The 21892-nt window shown below is 28.6% G+C and overlaps 2 protein-coding genes across 2 annotated transcripts in view; both read right to left on the reverse strand.

Moving 5' to 3' along the window:
- Tat (Tyrosine aminotransferase) overlaps positions 1–2517 on the reverse strand; it is a 19291-nt gene extending 16774 nt beyond the window's left edge. Inside the window, exon 1 of the mRNA XM_018542069.1 lies at positions 2283–2517. Within this exon, the coding sequence (XP_018397571.1) occupies positions 2283–2424 (142 nt within the window). The 5' untranslated portion in view covers positions 2425–2517. The remainder of the gene's footprint in view (positions 1–2282) is intronic.
- A 10200-nt stretch (positions 2518–12717) lies between these two features.
- Positions 12718–21892, reverse strand: part of Col4a1 (Collagen type IV alpha 1) — a 30142-nt gene continuing 20967 nt past the window's right edge. Inside the window, exons 23-27 of the mRNA XM_018542025.1 lie at positions 18338–18553; positions 17545–17916; positions 16524–16695; positions 15042–15156; positions 12718–13911 (exon numbers count right to left, since the gene is read on the reverse strand). Of these exons, the coding sequence (XP_018397527.1) occupies positions 13654–13911; positions 15042–15156; positions 16524–16695; positions 17545–17916; positions 18338–18553 (1133 nt within the window). The 3' untranslated portion in view covers positions 12718–13653. The remainder of the gene's footprint in view (positions 13912–15041; positions 15157–16523; positions 16696–17544; positions 17917–18337; positions 18554–21892) is intronic.

Here is a 21892-nt window from a genome sequence, read left to right on the forward strand (position 1 = left end):
ATCTCAACAAAATTACCTTTTTAAAAAAAAGGAAAAAAAGACGCCAAGTGTGTTAGTCTCACAAAATAAAATGAAATCTTTTTAGATTGCGCCAATTATGAAAGGAATATATTTTCTTGACACATATATAACATACTTTATTTCAAAAAGTAAAAGTACAAAAAACTTGGCGCTGCTAGAGAGAGAGAGACCTTATTATTTTTTTTATATCACCCTTGACTCTTCATATTGTTTATTTTTATATAACGAGTTCTTATTTCTTTTTCTATTAATTTCTTATTATTTTTCATATTCATCGGAATTATTTAATAACCATCTTATTATTGTATATTTTGAGGTCTAGCAGCGCCAAGTTTTTTGTACTTTTACTTTTTGAAATAAAGTATGTTATATATGTGTCAAGAAAATATATTCCTTTCATAATTGGCGCAATCTAAAAAGATTTCATTTTATTTTGTGAGGCTAACACACTTGGCGCCTTTTTTTTCCTTTTTTTTAAAAAGGTAATTTTGTTGAGTAATATTTATATAAAACTCTAAATAATTATATCTTATCAACTTTTTATAAAATGATACGTAATTTACTCTATATTTGTCTACAATTTGATAGTAAGTTTAGTAGTATCAATGCAATCTTATGATAAAAAAGATTTCTTAAACCTAAAAATAAATATTAGGACACGTAATTATCTCTCATTTAAGAGAGAAATATTTTAGGAGAAAGTATTGATTCCAAATATTTATAAAAGATACTACAAGAATTTAATGATAATAGACTAGCATATAACGATAAAGTTAACCCAAAGATAACGCACGAAAAATTTTATAGATATTTCTTGTGTTTGAAAAAAAAACAAATAGATCGCATTGAACGCAGTTCGGTATTTCCAACCCAGTTCCTGTGGGTCTCTAGAGTTGCTCAAAATGCGCTTTTTCATATTCTAGCATATTTCCCTCGCATGGGATATATTTGACCTTCCATTTTTCACCAATCCGTCAAACTTTTTTCACATCAAGCTCCGGAGATCATGCATATTGAGGATCTAACCGTACTCGCGGGGAACAGCGAAAGTTTGCAATTTGTATGCATTTATCCGCGTTTACCGACAAAGCCGGTATTCAGAGCCTTTGTAAGTGACCCCCTATTTGCGTAACGTTTTTCACAAAGTGTGCTGTAAGTAAAACGAATAAAAATAATAATTTTATATTTTTCATTCTTATGCACTTAATTTTTTACATATTAATCTTTTATATATTAAGTTATTTACATATAATTATCCATTCTCATACATCAGACACTAGCGCAAATTATAATTTTGCTTGGTCGCACGCGTGTATAAAAAAAAAAGATTTCTCAAACCTAAAAATAAATATTATGACACGTAATTATCTCTCGTTCAAGAGGGAAACATTTCAGGGGAAAGTATTGATTCCAAATATTTATAAAAGATACTACAAGAATTTAATGATAATAGACTAGTATATAACAATAAAGTTTACCCAAAGATAACGCAAAAAATTTTATGAAAAATTTTATAGATATTTCTTGTATTTGAAAAAAAAAATAAATAAATAGATGTGACCAAATCTTTCCTTTTATTTCAAAGAAAAATGATCAACCTTTGGCTCCATCATCCTTACGCTGCGTGAAGATAAACAACTGTTTAATTACACCATAGCTGTGTTCGGAGAACACGCTATTAGCGCTGTTTGTGTTCTATCCTTGTACATTATTCTTGTTTCACATCTAATAGACGAAATGAAGATAGAATGATACAAATAGCGCTAATAGCGTCTTCTCGATTGCAGTCCGTATCACGATAGACTATTTTGTATTTTTCTATCTTTATTCTTTTATACATAGAGTAAAAGAATGGCAATCTCAAAAATCCTAAAGTATTAATGATGAATTTTAAATATTATATATGTATAATGCAAATGAGGTATCGCTAAATTCTTAAATATCACATACAATACCCAAATATAATATTTCAGAAATTGATACGTTTTTTAAGCATTTTTCACAATTATTAAATTTCTTATTTTACATTATTTAGTTTAAATTTAGTTTTTCTTTAAATATATTGTGATTGTGTGTGTGTGTAGAAAAAACATTCTATATATAATATTATAAACAAAATCTATAATTTTACTTTATATTGAACTTCGTCGTTCAATAACCCTCACGCAATTTTAAAAACTAAAAGATTCTTTTCGTACAAAGCAAGTATTTTTATAATTAGACTCACAATGAAACAATTCCTACATATAGAATAAACTCACCAATAGACAACGCGATCATCTTCTTTTCAGGATTGGGCTCGATAACCATATTCTCTACGATGGACCTTACGGGATTGTGCGTTTTCCGAGCAATATCGGAGGCGCAAACGTTCCAATGTTCACGAAAGCTGGGCACCAACATCTTGTCGCTCGCAAAGAAGTGTCTCTCGGAAACTTTATTTATTGATATTGCCAGTAAATAGTCAGTGGTCGCACGTGTGTCTCCAAGGAAACGTTTGAGTCTCTCGACTCGTAGGTATTGACGGTTACGATCAACGGTTCTCGCACAACTGATACGCTATCGATACAATCGACGATTCTCGTCTAGCTGGTTCTCCGTCACTGAGTCTCGATTGAAACAACGCACTAATAAACGAAATGCTCTACGGAGGCTGGAGGACAAATGAACCGGTCGGATTGGTCTGTTCGGCACCACACCTTCTTTTAACTAAATAGATTCCCCTATTTATATGTAGGGAACGAATGCTTCGAGCAACTTCGACGTAGTTGTCATCTACACAAAAACAAATAGAGTGCTTCTCCGTTTCTCCTCCATCAGTCTCTACTTGTCTCCGTTGCACCTCCGGGGTCTAGAATGTAGAACCTTATCTCCACCGGCTCTATTTTGTTGCGTCTCTCTAATGTTTATGCAATTATACCTGGTAACTGTTTACTCCAAGTTACAGTCGTGGAGATTATTCGAGTGCTGTTTCGGTACAGCGATTATGACAACGACATCGCGAACGTGCGTTTACTCGTTAATTGGGTCTAATAGTGCGTTCCTCCCGCTGTATTTAATGCGCTCTGCAAATTTGAGGGATGAGTTGGTAAATCAGATGCAAAAATGACAGCTATCTACAAAAACTTAGACACAAATGGTCGATCAAAGAAGCGTAGACACATTAAGATAAAATTCGTCATTTTTCGATGTGTGATTCTCTTAATTTTTTGCATATATTATACATCATATTATAAGCTTCTCTTTTTCGCTTATAAAAGAGAAAAATAAATTAAAATTATTAGATTACGGATATACCTAATTACTTTTAAAATATCAAGAGACACGATAGCTAAGTGTACGTGTAGTACAAAATCGCTCCGTGTATTTACATATATACAACTACTTGCGAAATTATCGGATAATTTCTTAGAAACGCGGCCGAATCAATCGAATTATTATTAGGCTTAATCTATCGATAGTTTGAGTTTGAATTACACAATAAAAGCATTTTTATTCTTTCTATACATGTCCTACGAACAGAGCTAGTTAAAGTTTGAAATGGAAATTTCCATCGAAAAATACAGTAGTTTCTCACACCAAGTACACACGTATCAAGAAATTGTTCCGTGTATCTATCATATATGTCGGCCAATTGCGAGTGCCCAAGATTATTGAATCTCAAAAACGATGACGGGGCCCATCGAGTTCTTATCAGGCTTAATTGATAGTTTGGATTCGTCTACGCGTGTTCTATATACGCAAAGATAGTATATGATGCAAAATTCGAATCTGTAAATTTACGATTAAGAAACATCATCGTTTTCGTCTCTTGTACGATTATTTTAGCTTAGACCGTATAATATTTCATAAAATGGACTTGAGAGCGAGAGAACAAAAAAATGGAGAGCGACTATATTCTTAAGGATGTACAATTATACTCATTTTTACAAATGTGTTAATATTTATTTTGAATCGTTGTTTGACTTTCATATGTTACAGCGTCATTTCGTTAATATCGCTGGTGGTTTCAACATGTTATTTGTTCTTCTTCTTTTTTAATTTGGAAAGTTATTTTAATGATTGACAATGTGAGTTATTTTACGGTTTAACAATAGTAAATCTAGATTAAATATGACTAAATTGTATTCTTAATTATATATTTAGATTGTTGACATAATTGAATTTTCGCATTTCAACGATCAAATTCTTTTCTGGAATTCAATATGACCTACTGGATGGAGGAGACTGTATTTGAATTGAAAGAAGAATAACATCTAATGAAGGTTAAAATCAAGAATTTATTAAAAAATTATACCGATATATAGTTTCCATCAAAAAATAACGATTATATATTATGGTTCTACACTGATGAAGGCTCTGTGAAGCTGAAACGTTTGTTATTGGAATTTTTATCGATGTATCATACAATGTTATTTTAGAGATTATATTAATTTTTGATCTTTTGATTGTATAATTGTTTATGATTAATTACAACTTATAATTGCTCGTAACGGTTGTTATCTATTATTTTGTTTTTTAATATTTATTCTTTACATATATGTATGTATGTTGTTTTCAAAACATTCCGTTTTTATAGAACACACATTTTTATAGTCTTTTATTTTATTTGTTATTATTTTTATTGTTATAAAATAAAATTTAAAAAGTGATAAATAAATTTAAATTTTTAAATATTTTTTGTAATATTTTAAATATTCAAAATAACTTATGCAAAGTTTTATTGCGATTCACTGATTAATTACAAAGATATAGAACGAATAAATATTTTGTTTATTTACTGGACAACTAATTCATATATTGCAAAAAGTACATAAATAATTTTAAATACATGATATATTTGTATTAAAAAGTCGAGATTTTTATCGTTTATTTTATAATACATTTCTATACATTTTTATTAGAGTACAGATAAAAACAATACTACTTTTTATTATAGCACAGATTTAAAAAATACTACTTTATTAAAATAGCTTATAATTCGGATAATAAATAGTCACCAAATTTGTCGTATTATTTTTAAATGCGATTTAGAATAATCTGTAATTTTATCATATTGAAAATATGTACAAACATCCTTAAATTCTCATTGAAGAACAATTCTGTTTCTAAACGGTAGTATTTATGTCACACAAGCTAAGCGCTAAAAATATTTAACATGAAAAATTTGGTGCCGTAGTCTTAACTCTATATTGATTGCCTTTGCTCAGTTGCTGGTTGATGCAAAAATAATGTCAGTTTTTACTATTTTAAACTTTGGCAGCTTTATTCTATAATAAGGATACAGTCAATTGTGTTCATGTTGTATCATTTTTAAACGCAGATTTTACTTTGTTAATTATGCTAGTATAATTTGGTTTTCAATGTTAATTTTGTGATCAATTAGTTATCATTATTATTATGTATGAAAAAGAAGCAATTCCAAATATTTTTAATCTAATTTAAACTAGATTCTAAAACAGAAAGAATGAGTCGAAGCATTTGCCTAGAAAAGTACAAACGAATGGCCAGTACAATGATGATTTCAAAAATTTCGTAACAAAGATGGCAGTCTTTAAAATGAAAAGGATTGGAGGTGGTTTACCATCATTGATAATGACTTTGAAGAAAATTATTGAAGCGGATCAATTAAAAATTACTCTAAAAAAGATTGCATAGGATCAATTAAAAATTACTCTAAAAAAGATTGCATAGGAAGTAATCAATTAACAGTTTTTGATCAATCGATAGTTGTTTGTTATTTTAATTGTATCAAAGAAGTAAAAAACCGACTTATTACCATATAATTTTTTCAGATAACGTGATTCTAATTTTCTCAAATCAGAAAATTATTGAAAGAAAAAAGAACTTAATGAAATGGATAAAAATAGTATAACATAGGATTTTGGGAAAATTAAAGATAAAAATAATTTAGTCATTTATGTCCTAAATCTTTTTATTATTTCATTTGTATGTGTTAGTCATATTTTTTATTTCTAATAAATAAAAATAACATTTTTTTAACACAAATATTTCTTATTATATAAAAATGTAGTATTACGGTACTTTCTGATGTTTTACTATTACATATCGATTACATACTATTACATCGATAACATATCACAACTTATCTAAACATTGATTTCATTATATTATTTCAACATAGAATTATTAAAATACTTCTCTAATTTTTTTTAATAGCCACACTGTTTATTCAAAACGTAGTATATTCAAAATTATATTAATAAGTTATACATTAAAATATTTATTATGTTACGTTAAACTTCTACTATTTTATAATAAAAATTTATATAAATCACTTCTTTTCAAACTACTCTTATACTAGATTTAATGCAATGTGATAATGATAATTACGTATGTCATATTTTTACAAATCAATAAAATTAACTGACGCAATAGCGCTTACAAATATCGTTATTGGACAATATAAATTCATATAAAATCGTAACAGTACTAATACATATATGTATTAAATAAAGCTTCAATATGATATTAAAGCGAACACGAAACGTTCGCTTTGATATTGATTGGAAATTTTGCATAAAGACGAGTGATAGGTAGTTCTTGTTAGCACATATTGGCGATATTATCATATATTTTGTGACAAATGTAAAAAATAATAAATATGAGAGAAATCGACGAACAGATTTTGAGAAAAAAAACATATCGGCATCCATCTGGCGATATTAATAATATAAGTAATGCATTAAGTATATTAAAAGAGAGTAAGGGTAAATAAGAGTCATGTGCGTCAAAGTGCCAATATAGTAAATAAAAAAATGTCACGAAATTACACATTAAAAACACTTTATAATAAAAAGTTTTTAACACATTTTAACTCACTTCTGAGTCATTCTTAGTGCACCTCGGAGTTAGTCAGATATGCCGATAAATAAGTAATAATGATAGGTAGCTATAATTCTGTGTTCAGTAATAATAATTAAGAGTTTCAAATCAAATAAAATTTTGCGGAGAATGTTATCGGCAGTTGCACGACTAGATAGAAAATCTAATGAAATGAGCGAAATAACTAAATTCGCTGGAAGAATGTAAAATATGTAATATAATTTCAAATTGATTAATATTTAAGTTTTTACATATTTCGAAAAATATTCCATTTAAAAACTTATATTTTTAACCGAATGAGACAATGCCACAGCGGTCTAAGTTGGATCACGATCTTCGTTTATTAGTGTTGCGTTTCAAGTGTGAAGAAATTTCGGCGCGCAATCGAAGAATTACATACGTAGTATATAAATTCACACGCAATTATTTAGAAGCACCCGTGATCCAGCTTAGACCGCTGTGGCATTGTCTTATTCAATTTGAAATTTAGCGGTCCAATAAGAATTGATATTGTTTATATTATTAAATTAACTTTTTACAGCAGAAACATTAAATGCCTTTAAAAATAGGCCAATAAAATTACTTAAAAATTTTATTAATTAAAAATGGACACATACTATCTTCATTATCATGTAGCAACGACAGATTTTTTAATGCTATAACACAAAATAAACATTTCCTTTGTATATTTTATTTACGTATTCGCTAATTTTTACGTGTTATTTGCGCATTACTTTCTTATTATATTATTAAACTGTTTATGAAATTAAGAATTAAGGACATCTTTGTTAAAATAAATACAGAAAGCTTGCAACGTATATAAAAAAATTAAAGTACTCTTTTCTTCTTCGTTCTCTTCGTATCTGCTTGAATAGATCTAATGAAAGACAAAATTAACTGGAAATTTGTGAAGTTAAAGTGCGATGGAAACTTTTTAGCAAGGCTTTCTTCCTTTCAAAATGAATCTCAGAAGGAATGCTGCGACGCCGGTTTCGTGATGTCAAACTTTGTCGAGCTGTCGGGCTAAGATGGAATTTCACGTTTCGTGGCTCTATTTTACAAGATGCGGCATCTGTATCGAACCAAGGCTTCTCTCGTTGGAAGCTCGACTTGCTTACTATGCTAAACACATTGGCCTCAGCAGGATTCCTTTACAACGAACGTCTCTCCTAGCTGCGCTCTTTGAGATTCCCTCGTAAACTTTCTTGCTACGACATCAATCGATACTGGGATATATCGGAATTTTCTTCGAGACGAGAATCTTGAGTAGAAAGTAACGTGATAGCAATAATATTTCTCAACCGTAACACAAAATATTATCGCATTTGAAAAGAAGATCGTACGTAATATAAATACATATAAAATGTAACAACTGCACGAAATATCGCTTATGACTATAAAGATAAGAATTACATTGAATCTATTAGCGCAGAGTCTGAATTGAAATTCAAACGCTGATTGCGACCAGCGATATAAATTGGCATTTCTGTAATGCAATTTCATGGCTCAACTAAATAAATTATAATTCAATAAAACTTTAAAGATTATAGTTCAATAAAACTCTGGATAAATTTGATATAACTCTTGAATAATAGCAAATTATCGTTTTGACAAATTCTACCGCGAAATTAAATCGCAATTACAATATTAGCTATATGAAAAATAATTTATAAAAAATTTATTAAAATTCTTTGAAATATTTGTAATATTTTTGGTAATACATTTTATAATTTTATTTATACTTGAGCAATTAACGATTTTGCAAATAAACAAAATAACAAAATAAATTTTTGGAGTCACATAAAAAGAATTTTAATATATTTTTAAATTTTTAAATAGATTATTATATGTATGTACGTACATCACTTCTCATTAAAAATCCATATTCCGGTTCATCATGTAATTGGCTGATTAATTTTTTTAATGACACATTTATATACATGATGTCACTGATTGTGAAATATAAATTTCTGATTACTTTGAATCTTTCGTCAGGAGAAATTATTTGAATATTCATTATTCTAATTCTGAAGTGCGTAGTTGGCTGTTTTTTGGAGGCTCGTCTCGAATTGCTATGCTAACCGACTTCGAAAAGCTTCTTGACAGCATTTCCGATAAAAATATCTTCCTTATCATATCGTTGCCAGATAAACTGACATAATAATTCTTATTAAGAAAATTATTTGTCACATATATATATATATATATATATATATCTGTGATTTAAAAAACCACATATATTCCCGCTGTACAATAAATCTTGCATCATAACTGTAGCATTATTCTAATACTCTGACATTGCTTTTATATGTTTTTATAACACATAATGTTATATTTTATTTGTAAAAATTGTTTAAAAAATTTTTATTTTTATTTTTTTATAGTGTTATCCTGTATATATAATTGATTTTACTATTTTTATTTTTATCAAAGAACTTTTATTAAAATGCACATCCGTAATAAGTACTTTTACAGAAAAATCTCTTTATTATTAAAAACAAAGTATAAAAATGATTAATGAATGATCATAGAAAAATCTCATGGTCATTGAAAATGAAGTATAATAAAGATTAATGAATAGGACGATTTACTTTTTATTTTTTTATTTTTTTTTTTTTAGTAGAACTTACTCTTTAATAGTTTTATTTTTATGAAATATATAATTCTCTTATTAAAATGTATATATTCGTAATAATTACTTCTGTAAAAAAAAACCTTATTACCGACCTAAATACCATCATTGAAAATAAAGTACAATGATTAATGAATGATTATGGAAAAAATCTCTTCGTTATTGAAAATAAAATAGTAATGATTAATCAATGTGTCAAATTGTCAATAAAAAATAGATAATTGTATGCATTGTAACATTTAACTCTGGCCATAATAATTTTTTACAATACAATATGTTTTGTTACAATTTTGCAATAAACTTGATTTTCCAAAGAAAATAACGAATATGAGAAATATATGTGCGGAAGTTGCTATTAAACTTATATAATTATCAAGAAATAGAGTAATAACGATTCAACCTCAGTGAAACGTATGGTCTCTCTGTTATTCCAACCTGCGGTTGGCAATAGTCGGAAATAAAAATTACACGAAATTGTTTGTACTACCAATCTTCTTAACATTCACGAATCACGATTTGAACATTTTCTTAATACGTTTTTTAAAAATTGAATGATACAAAAAATTAAAAAACAAACAACAATAGAAAAGCATACGACAAGGGCTATACGTTTCAAAAAATAAATTCACGCGTATTGTAACTCTATAATACCCTTCGCGTATATCGTATTCTGCACTCAAAATATCTTCCGTAGGTCGACTTGATGTATGCGTGGGGAAATGTCGCAATATCTCGACGGAAACTCGCAGAAGAGTGCAAACTCTGCGTACATTACAGGCACAGCATTGTGTTTCGTTTCGATTCAATCCTCGTGCCATTCAACAAGGCGTCCGTTCACACTCTGATCGAATGTGGCGTTACAAATGCGAGTGAAAGGCTGTTTGCATGTAAGAAACGTATGCTAATGAATCAATTGGTGATATCAGTTACAACAAAGTAAATAATATGCAACTCTATATCTCGTATTCACGTTCGCACTTTGATCCGAGAAATCGATTTATCAGCCTTCAAATAAACAAATCAGCAACAGCTTGCGAATAAATAAATTCCTAGTAAGCGTACGAATTTATTTTTCCAAAATAAAGCGAAGAAAAATAAATATAAAATGTAATTGTAAATTGTATTTTATTGTGAAATTATAGAATGTATCATATATATCTCTCTGATATTGATATAATTGGATATAAAATATCGATTTCGTTTCTTTTTCTCTTTTTTTTCTACCTTAACGATTTTAAGATAATTCTGAAGAAACTAAATCTTAAATAATGTTATTTCTGTTACCTGCATTTCTCACATTAACTGAGTAGAAAGTTAATTTCGTATTATTATTTTAAGAAAATCCAGGGCTTTTAGAGGTAGAAATACCGTATATTGGATTTTACGACTGATATAGATTCCTATAATTACATTATCAAGCCTTACGTATCGTACGTATCAAATCGGAAAAAATATCTTGAAGAATCAAGAGAATATTTTATAAATTGCGTGTGAAGCAAAAAGGAAACTAATCCTCCGTCTACAATCATATTTTTACTCCCTCCGTCTGCAATCTATTTCTTTTTATCCAGTGTTTTTTATTATTCTAAGCTTTCAAAAAATAGGGAAAAATTTAAGATTTCTTTTCAACATTTTTATAACATTTCCAAATAATTTTTTAACTTAAATATTTAAGAAATCTTTAATATCTGCCCTCCTTTATTTCAAAAAAATTTAAGAATAAAATTTTGCTAAAAAAGATTTGGAAGTTAAATATATTATTTAACACGTAAATTAAATAATACGTTTTATAAATATGATATTTATTATTTTTAAAGTTTTAAAATCTTTTGATTTTGAAAATAAATTTTTACCGAATTAATGAAGGATTAAATGGTTTTTGATTGACATTGATCTTGATCAATTTCTTATAGAATTCCGCAAGCATTTTAACTTTCTTGACACGAAGACAGCCCTTCGAAACTTTAAAGTGCCTCCCGACGTTAGTGCGCTAGCAATTTTCCTTCTGGAAAAACAGATTATCATAACAAGACGTTTGAGCATACGCGTGAAATCGCCGCGAAAAATCGCGCGTTTACTTGCGTGCTGCACAAGTAAACGAATAGCCTTGCACGTAAAGATGATAAAACACACATAACTTGTTTCAGAGCAAGATTAATAGCTCCAAAATTCTTTGATGAATTTAGAGTAAGCTTACCGAAAATTTACGAAGTGTCTACTTTTATTACATATATTTATAGATATAATTGAACTTAAAAATTAATATTTTTATCAAGTTTACTTTTAGAAAGTATTAAAAATTAAATTTATAACTCTTATGTTCAAAAACCTTGATAAAAAAGATTCAATAATGTCCTATTAATTCTACTTATTTAATATTATCCTAATTAGGTCTAAATTTTTGCTAACAGGAATTTAATTCAAACTTAAAAATTTATAATAAATTATTTTTTTAAGTCTTCTTATATTCATATACAGAGAAAAACGATTTTACTAAAGTTTTTGAAAATTTAATTAGATATATTTAAATATCTGAAAATAATTTCGTTGGATCATCTAATTATATAAAATGCTTAAACATTGACAATGCTATAAAAAGGTTTAACATGCAGCAACTAATTTAAGTGTTCTACATAATTATTTTTAGATCTAGCTAACTTTTGTATAGATATATTTTTACAAAATTATTTTTTCTCTATATACATACATTTTATACTTTTCTACTGGCAAGTTTTTATAGCGATTATCATCTATAATAAACTGTAGTTGCGTTTACAGGCAAAATAAACTATTCTGACAATAGAGATTTGCTGGAATAAATTTCTTACTCTCGCGATAAAATGAGTATTCCATGCAAAATATCTCTTGGATTCAATTAAAATCTTGTAGTAATTATGCACTGCGGAAAGAGACACTCGAGAAAATGTTTCCTGCATGTGAAGTGGTTAAAATATATTCTTCTTTACGCATTTTTTTTTTGTTAAACTATGTAAAGGACATGCACAATAGTAATATGGATAAAGCTATCAATTCGCTTTCGTCGTTTGCAAAATATTCGCGTATAAAATTGATAGACTAATATGAACTGAATGAGCAATCATTTCTTTTTTTATCACGTTTTCCCTCAGGCTTTTATAAAAATTGTTCATTGCTTTATATGCAAATGTCGCACTGGCGCGCTATTTAGGAACAGATATAAACAAGTAAAAATGAGTCGGTGAAGTTTGAAAATAGAATTTTATTAGCTACGTAGCAAAATACCTATTTATTTAAATATTTGGCGTCACACGATTACCAGGCTAAGATCGTTTATATTAATATACAATATGTAAAATGTGCCATATTGAATATGGGCAGTGTCCGTGGTGGTAAACGATAAACTTAGACTTCAATACGAGATTCATACGAGAGAATATAAATATATATTATTTTACATGCTAGAATAGAGTACGCTATAAAAGGCACTTGCTTGAATAGTTATACATATAAAAAAAGAAGAAAACACATATGGCGAAAGAGAGGAAGCGTGAGGATAAAAGAGCGGATAACGAATGAGAAGGTTGGCTCTCGGAGCAAGAAACTATCCAGGACGGCAAAGCGTTCTGACAACGAGGGGCGAGGAGGAAATAATGAGGACAAGACGTGGCTGCGGAACACATTTGAGGCAGAGGGAATCACAGGAGAGAAGGATACGTCCGTTCTCTTTATTTCTCAACATCGTCGACGCGGATCGGACGATGTCATCTGAACTTCCGTTCCGTCGTATCATTCGCGAGACGTTACCGCTCTTTTCTTCCTTGTTATCAGAGAACGGAACCAAAACAACTCCGACGAGTTCAATTTTCCGTACAGCAGAGATGCGACAAAATGTATCTCGCGCGAATCGAACAAATTTTCATTACCTCGGATAAACATAGAGATCATTTCCGCGTGAAATCTCTAACGTCGAGACACTGAATAACTCGACGAATCTGTATCGGTTTCAATCACTGCTCGTTTATACGTGTAATGATAGTTTCGCTTCGGTTCTCGTGTAAAAAAAAAGAAGGGAGAAAAGGAAGTGTGTATGTTATGTGCGTATGTGTGTACAAATGTGTATTTATGTATGTATGTATATGCATGTATGTGTTCTATGTGTAAACGGTGACTCACGTTTATGTATTCTTTATACAAACTTGGCAGCGACTTATTCGGGATCTAAGATTACCCGCCTTTAGGGTCTGTTTTTCGGGGCTCCTGAACTGCTGGCTGTCTTCTATGGTCACCATCCAGAAGCTGAACTGATTAGAATAGTAATGGCAGTGTCCTTTGGCGCCGTTACACTCGATGAACGGTGTGGCGCGGAAGTCCTCCAGGCAGGAACCAGGACTCGACAGGGACTGGCCGCCACCCTGGGAACCTGCGCCGGTATGCTGAAAAGATGGCAAAGAATTTTTTTAAATAAATATCTATAAGTGTCCAATTTTATATTTACAATCTTTACATTTTTACTAGAATTTTACAATTTCCAATTAAATGGTCTAAAACCATACAGCCGAATCTGAATTTTCTTTATTTAAATCCTAATCGGTTCATTGAAAAAGTAATTTATAAAATACAGAAATTATGCGTTTCGCGGATTGGATTTCTTTGTCCAAATCCATTTTTGGAATGCCAACGTTTCGTGAACATTGCAGTTCACTCTTCAGTAAGGCAAGGAGCAACCTGTATATGCATAATTTCTATATAAAAAATGCCTGCGAAAGCTTCAAGAGTATTAATTTATAAAATCTTGATATATTATTAAGTTTATAGTATAAATTAAACATTTGCTTACAGCAAATAAATATTCATTTGAAAAATGATAATAAAATCAAATTAATTCTGATGCTAAATATAATAAATATATTTTTAGTAAATTTAGTTAGGACTGTTTAAACAAATACTTACTAATAAATTTCTTTTCAATGTATTCGCGGATCCAGTAGTCTACTTTAAATTATTGTATCTTTTTGTTCAAAATTTACATAATTGAACAATTTTTTTTTATTTAAAATTTTTGAAAATTCGAGAAATAAGACTGTTTAACTTAAAATTATGTAAGTTTGCGAAAAACATTTATAAACAATTTTTCACAACGTGAAAAAATGTTTGTGTTTACAGTTAAGGAAATGGAGCAAATACCGATTAGGTTCAAACATTAGAAATTGTTAGTAAGATAACTACCTCATTTATTATCTACTCAAATATCATTGTTGAGAAAGAAAAAAACGTTCCAAATAAAATGGATATCTTTTTCAAAGAGAGACAAATCTTTGCCTCCTAACAGTATACATTTGAATAAAAGTTTGTCTTATTTCGAGCATGATTGATGTGAGCTTTCTAACTAAATATGAAGTAAATTTCGAACTTTAGCGATTTAGGAGAAAAATAATTGTATAAAACAATAATAAAAAAGAACACAACTTTGTTTAAAATACAAGTTTTTTGGTAAAGGATATTTATACATTAATGCAGGGCTTGGCACGCGATACAATGGTATACAGTAGAAAAAATTACTTACCATTACAAAACTATAACCGATCCAAAGACCGGTCCATCCCGCCGGACATTCTGGAATGCTTATCGTTTGACTGTGTACCGCTATCACATTAGCCGGAACTTCACATACCACACATCTATCACAGAAATCACAAATTCATTGTTTGATTAGTGAAATTTGTATGATCTGTATTAGACTTTAACATTTGAATTTCCATAATGCAAAAAGAATGAATTAATTGAAAATTTTTGTGCGTCAAAAAAGACAAATTTATTTCTAGAAAAATTGACAATAGATAGAAATAGGCAATAAGTAGAACTAGGAAAAAATTGAATATAGAAATATTAATTTTTTCTTTTTTGCACTATTTCTTCGATAACCGCTTTATGCATATTGATTAGATTTTAGCTAATCTTGCTCTTAGTTATGTTTTTAAATCAATATACCTGTATTTGATAATGTGTATCAAGTATCACTTAAAGCTCAAAGATATAAAAATCTAGTATACTATATAATTTTGTAACTATATTTTTAATTATATATACACTTTTCAACAAAATTAAAGGATCACTTGTTCCACCCTGCAAAAATAGACAAACTTTGAGATAGAATAACTTCGTCAAAAATCATCGTATCGAGATGTTTAAAAATCCATTTGAAAGCTTGAAATCTCTACTTTTCATACCAGTATTCCAAAAAATGATCTTACTGATATTTCGTAAAATTACACAAACATTAATAAAAGTGTGTCAAGCCTGAAAATTTTATACGAAATTTGAGGAGTTCCACGGAGCCAAGTAAAAATTGTGCACAAATGTGGTTTACAGCTTTCGAAAGAGTGAATCTTTACCTTCAATTTATTTTTTTCTGTTGAGCTCTGTACGATTTTTTTCACTGAGTTATTCAACGTTGAAGTAAAAAGGCCATTTTTACTTAAATGTTAAATAACTCGGTGAAAAAAATCGTACAAAGCTTAACAAAAAAACAAATTGAAGGTAAAGATTTACTCTTTCGAAAGCTGTAAACTGCATTTGTGCACAATTTTTACTTGGGTCCGTGGAACTTGGCAAATTTTGTAAAAAATTTTTACAAATGATAAAACTAATTAATGATAAAACTAATAATGAAAATTAAACATTGTTAATAATACAAATTAATTAAATGTTTTAAGATCCTTTAATTTTGTTGAAAAATGTATTTTAACTTAATAATAAGTAAAAGATTTATTTATCAGGAGATATTTAAAATCGAAAAAACGAAATTAAAAATATGCTTAATTATTAATGATAAAACTAATAATGAAAATTAAACATTGTTAATAATACAAATTAATTAAATGTTTTACGTCTTAAAATTCAGCTCACAAGTTACGTGGTTGAATAAATATTCAGTTTTGTTGTACAACTTTTATTGACTATTTTTTAAAGAATGTAGAAACTTTTTGTGCGTTCGCAATAAAAATCTAGACGACCACAGCATGCATAGTGAATATCATAAACGTACCTGGAGATATATTCTTCTATCGCCGTCTCTTCGACGGGCATCATGGGAATTGGCCTATTGGTAGATAGCCAGTAAGAACGATCATTGCGACTAGCGTAATGGCAGACGTTGTTGACGTCGCAGAACAGGAAGGGTATCGTCGAGAATTTTCTTATACACGAGCCAGCATAACCTGTTTATAATCATTCATGAGACAAGTTTGTTTAAGTTGCATAAAAAATGAAATTTCATCGCTCTAAGATCAACAAATCGCATTATCTCGTGTGATCGCAATATCTCCCACTGAGAGCGAGAGTTAGAAAAAAACAAGCATTACCTGTTTTACTGAAAATGCAAGTATGTATTAGCTTGCTAATTAGACCATAATCGTGCGAAAATATGTGACACGATGCATATAAATCCGTTGAATAATGAATATAAATGTTTGTTAATGCTCAAACACGTGTCATAACAATTTAAGATAAATTCCAGATAATCAGGATTAATCGCGCAAATCTCTGATACTACATTCATAGAAAATATAGGTCAGAAAGCCGTAATAAATTTATGAAAATCTGATCTGATAAAATAACAATAATAAAAATCGTAAGAGTGCGATGTTTCTAAATATTGTATTTTTTATTTGCGTAGATACGCGACAAATAAACATAAGAGAATCTAAAGATTGTGCTTCATTTCACAATAATTATTTTATATTTTTAAATCGAATAAGACATATTGATGATAATTATATTTTAAATAAATAAAATCTTATTATTTCCCTCTGTCTCGTTTTTCTAGGCATATTTATCTAAAATATTAACAATACGAATAATGAGAAGTAAGTTTATCAATATTAATTATATAAATTAATTTTTACATTCATTATTGATACGATAGATAAAAATTCTAATTTTGTATTGTTATTTAATGAAATTAAATAATAAAATCTCTTGTTGTATATATATATATATAATAAATTTTAAATATTTATTCAATTTAATTGTATTAGTAGATATATAATTTAAAAAATGATACATACCTAAGTCTTGAGAGTGCGCTCTCTCATCGCCGTCAGTATAAAGCAAGCTATATCCCTCCCAGAGTCTTATATGACCCGGTTCACAAATTGGTATGCTTTGACTTTGGCTATGTTTGACCAGAAGGATACCAGTGAGATAATCAGGTGTCGTTTCGCAAGGTGCACCGGGCTCGCCGATAAGTCCTGGCACACCGATGGGACCTTGAAGACCTGGTAAACCGGGGGTACCAACAGGTCCGGGTAATCCCGGTAGTCCAGAAGGTCCCGGTGGACCGATAAAACCTTGCGCACCCTTAATGCCATCTGCGCCGGGGAAACCGGGCGGACCCGAAAGTCCTTTTTCTCCCTGAAGACCAGGCGGTCCGCTTGGGCCTAAAAAATATATTCAGATGCATTGTGTTAAATAATATAAAAAATCCGGGTAATATTTTAGATGCATATGCCATAAATAAATAAATGATACAATAGAAAATTTTATTTTTTGCGTTATTTTTTTTTATAGCACATCTTTACGCAAGTTAAATTCATAAATTTACAATATAAAATTTTATTTCTTATAGTTATTTTTAATCATTTCTATAAATTGTCACTACTCCTACTCAAATATGTCATTAATTTAAATCTTAATTAAAACAATGAAATTAAACATTTAACTCAAGAAATGTATTAAATTTGACTCAAATTTATTACTTATGTACTGTAGTGCATACGTTAATATGAACTTTGTTTACTTTAAAACTGAGAAAATATATGTAAAATGTAAAGATATTCGTAAAAATTACTATAAACATACCAGGGTATCCGCGATCTCCTTTAGGTCCCATTGGCGGCTCGAGACAATCTTCACCCTTTTCACCTTTCTGACCTTCATAGCCGACAACACCCATTAATCCAACTGCACCAGGATATCCTCTATCACCCTTCTCACCAATTGGTCCAGATAAACCATTCACACCATCCCAACCTCTTTCACCTTTTTCTCCTTGAGGTCCGTCCAATCCATTTGGCCCTAAAAATAAATAATTAAATGATCATTTTATCGTCCAAGAAATAATTATAATATAGTTTTCTTCGTCGTTTCAATACGGATAAAAGATGTTATTTTTAAATAAGATGAAAATATTCAAGGACTCTTAGTATAACAATAATTAATACAAATAGAAAGGGCGATGTAAGAGTCAAGTAAAATTTCATTTAAAAATAATACAATGTATATATTTAATTTTAAATTTTAAAAATAATAGAATATAAATATAAAACAATATATAAAAAAATAGAATATCAAAAATTACTTAAAACAGACATGATGGACATGTTATTTTTAATAATAAAAGTATAATAAATATTAGATCAGTATTTATATAATTACTTGTTTATTATATAATTACTTTATTCGAGAATTGAAGTTATTGTGTATTTAATAAATGCTTTTATGTATATTATTTAAAGGCGTACATATCTTTTTATCTACAATATATTATTAAAATATATACTAAAACAACAAAAGTAAGGTGTTAATATTCGGTATAAACAAGCAACAATTTATCAGTTGACATTATAAAAAAAAAAAAAAAAAATTCAGAATTAAATACGAAACGTTTCGACGCTTACTGCAGTCCTCTTCAGTCTCAAATACATAAAGATATCGAAAAACATATAACAAATCCAATAATCTATGAGCTATAACTCAGATGTCAAATATTCTCTCTTAGTCAATTGTAAAATAAAGGAAAGAAAATTGTCAAATAAAGCTGTTTCTGCATCGTGATTCTATGGAATTATTAATAAAATTAAGATTTAATTAGAGGATAAATAAAACCAAACTAAACATGAAAGTATATCTAACTTACGTAAATTTCAGATGCCCAAGTGCAACTTTCTTTTCTTCAATAAAATTATTATATTATTACACCAGAGATACATTGTGTGTAAAAGACAGTTGTCAGAAGAATAAAGGAATTATGATTTTAGCAATTCGAAATGTCAAACTTATTTATTATTATAAGATATATCAAAACAAAATATTATATGCTTTGTCTAATTTTTCCGTGTCGTTTTGGGCATTAATGCCATTCTTCTGTTCTTTAATATAAAGCATTTCTGAAATCAATCTCTTGTTGTAATGAGATTCTACATCCATAATTTGAACATTATTCCAATCAAATAAATGTTTATATTGACTGCAATGTTCAGATATTACAGAATATTTCAATGGATCACCTCTCAAATTGCGCTCATGTTCCTTTACTCTTGTGATCAACTTTCTTTTAGTTTGTCCAACATAAGACGAACTGCAATCTTTACAATTAATTTTATACACTATATTATTTTTTTGTATAGTATCTGTATTGTCCTTATGCACTTTAATAATACTACTAAGTTTGTTAATACTCCTGAGTCCTACTGTAAAAACTTCTTTATTTAAATTAGATGTAATATAATTTGTGATATTTGGAATGAATGGTATAACAAAAAGTTTTTTTTTTATAGGAAGACGATCAATACAGTTACTAGTATCAGTATGTGTTCCAATTAATTTAAATTTACAAATAAATTCAATTCTTCTTTGTATTGTACTAAAAATTAATTGTAAAGGATAATTATTATTTAATAACGTTACAATGCAAAACTCAATATTCTTGGTATGAAATTCATAATTAGATAGTAATAATGCTCTATCAACCATGTTATATATGACACCAATCTTCTGTGATAAAGGATGATTTGATAAATAAGATAAACATCTACCAGAAAACGTATCCTTATGATGCCAATCTATTTTCAATTTGTTGTTATCTACTCTTATTTTTAAATCTAAATAATTCAAAGATCTATTATTTTCAATTTCTACCGTAAATTGAAGTCTATTATGAATGCTATTAAAAGTTTCTACGACTTTGTTCACCAAATCTCCAGGAACAGTCATGATAATATCGTCAACATATCGAAAGTAAAATGAATTATTTAATTGTAAGTTGTTTAAGGCAATTTCCTCCAAATCTTGCATCACCATATGTGCTAATATCGGAGACAATGGAGACCCCATAGGTGTTCCATAAGTTTGTTTGTAAATTTTGTTATTGAAAGTAAAATATGTAGAGTCAAAAATAAAATTAATTGCTTTGATAAATTCATCAAAGGGAATTGTTGTATTCTTATTTATTAATTGCCATCTTTTGTTAATACTATCATTGACAAGATCCAAAGGTATGTTAGTGAACATAGATACAACATCTAACGAAATTAAGATCTCCGAATTATCTATTTGTCTACCATCTAAGTTTTTAAATAGTTCAAAGCTATTTTTAACATATTTATTGTCATCAATTAAACTTTTTGAAATAATATTATGTAAAAAGGTTGATAAAGCATATAATGCAGTATTGATTGAAGAAACTATTAAGCGAAAAGGCACATTAATTTTGTGGATTTTTGGTAGTCCATATACTTTAGGCAGAGATGAATCACTAAATTTTAAATTGTATGAAGCTTGTTTTGAAATGTATTTTTTATCTAACCAATCTTTAATTAAGTTATTAAGTTTCTTTTCAATTATATGTATCGGATTTTTTTGTATAATTTTATAGGTACTAGTATCTTCTAATGTATTTTCTATTTTATGGATGTATTCATTTCTGTCTAAAGCTACGGTAACATTTCCTTTATCCGCTCTAGTATATATAATATTGGGATTATCTTTGCAAAATTCAATAGTTTCTTTATACATGTGACACAACTCCTTATCAATACTATTAACATTTTTATTGTTATTATGTGTAAATTCATTTAATTTTGGAATAATATCTGTTCTTAGTTTAGATTGACAATTATCGTTGAGACATTTATTATAATTTTCAAAGTCTTTGATAAATTCTCTGGTTGACCTTTTTTTATTAATATGTGACGGAAGGGAGAATTTCTCTCCCAATTGAATTAAATTAGATACAGAAGGAGGGATGTCACAGCTGGAAAAATTAATAAACCATTTTTCATTAGTCTTATGTAAATTATTATCAGTTAACTGAACAAATTTCTCAGGTTTAATTTGATATGAAATAACATTTGTATCATTTTGAAATTGATAATTAATCGATTTTATTTTTTTAATCTGTGCTTTTTTTGTTTTTTGAATGAGCCAATTGAATTTCCCTGAATATATTCCTTCATATTTATATTTGAAATTATAAAAGGATATTCTATGATGTTCTGAAATCTCATTCCAAATATTAATAGGTACATTATTATTCAAAAAATTTTCTAAATAATACAATCTTAAATCTAAATTTTGAATTTGCCTGTTAATATCAAAAATTTCCAGCTGTAACAACCTCTCTTCGAAGGAGGCTAA

Source organism: Cyphomyrmex costatus, unplaced genomic scaffold (assembly GCF_001594065.2).
Source record: "Cyphomyrmex costatus isolate MS0001 unplaced genomic scaffold, Ccosl1.0 scaffold302, whole genome shotgun sequence".
In the NCBI taxonomy this organism is placed as follows: Eukaryota; Metazoa; Arthropoda; class Insecta; order Hymenoptera; family Formicidae; genus Cyphomyrmex; species Cyphomyrmex costatus.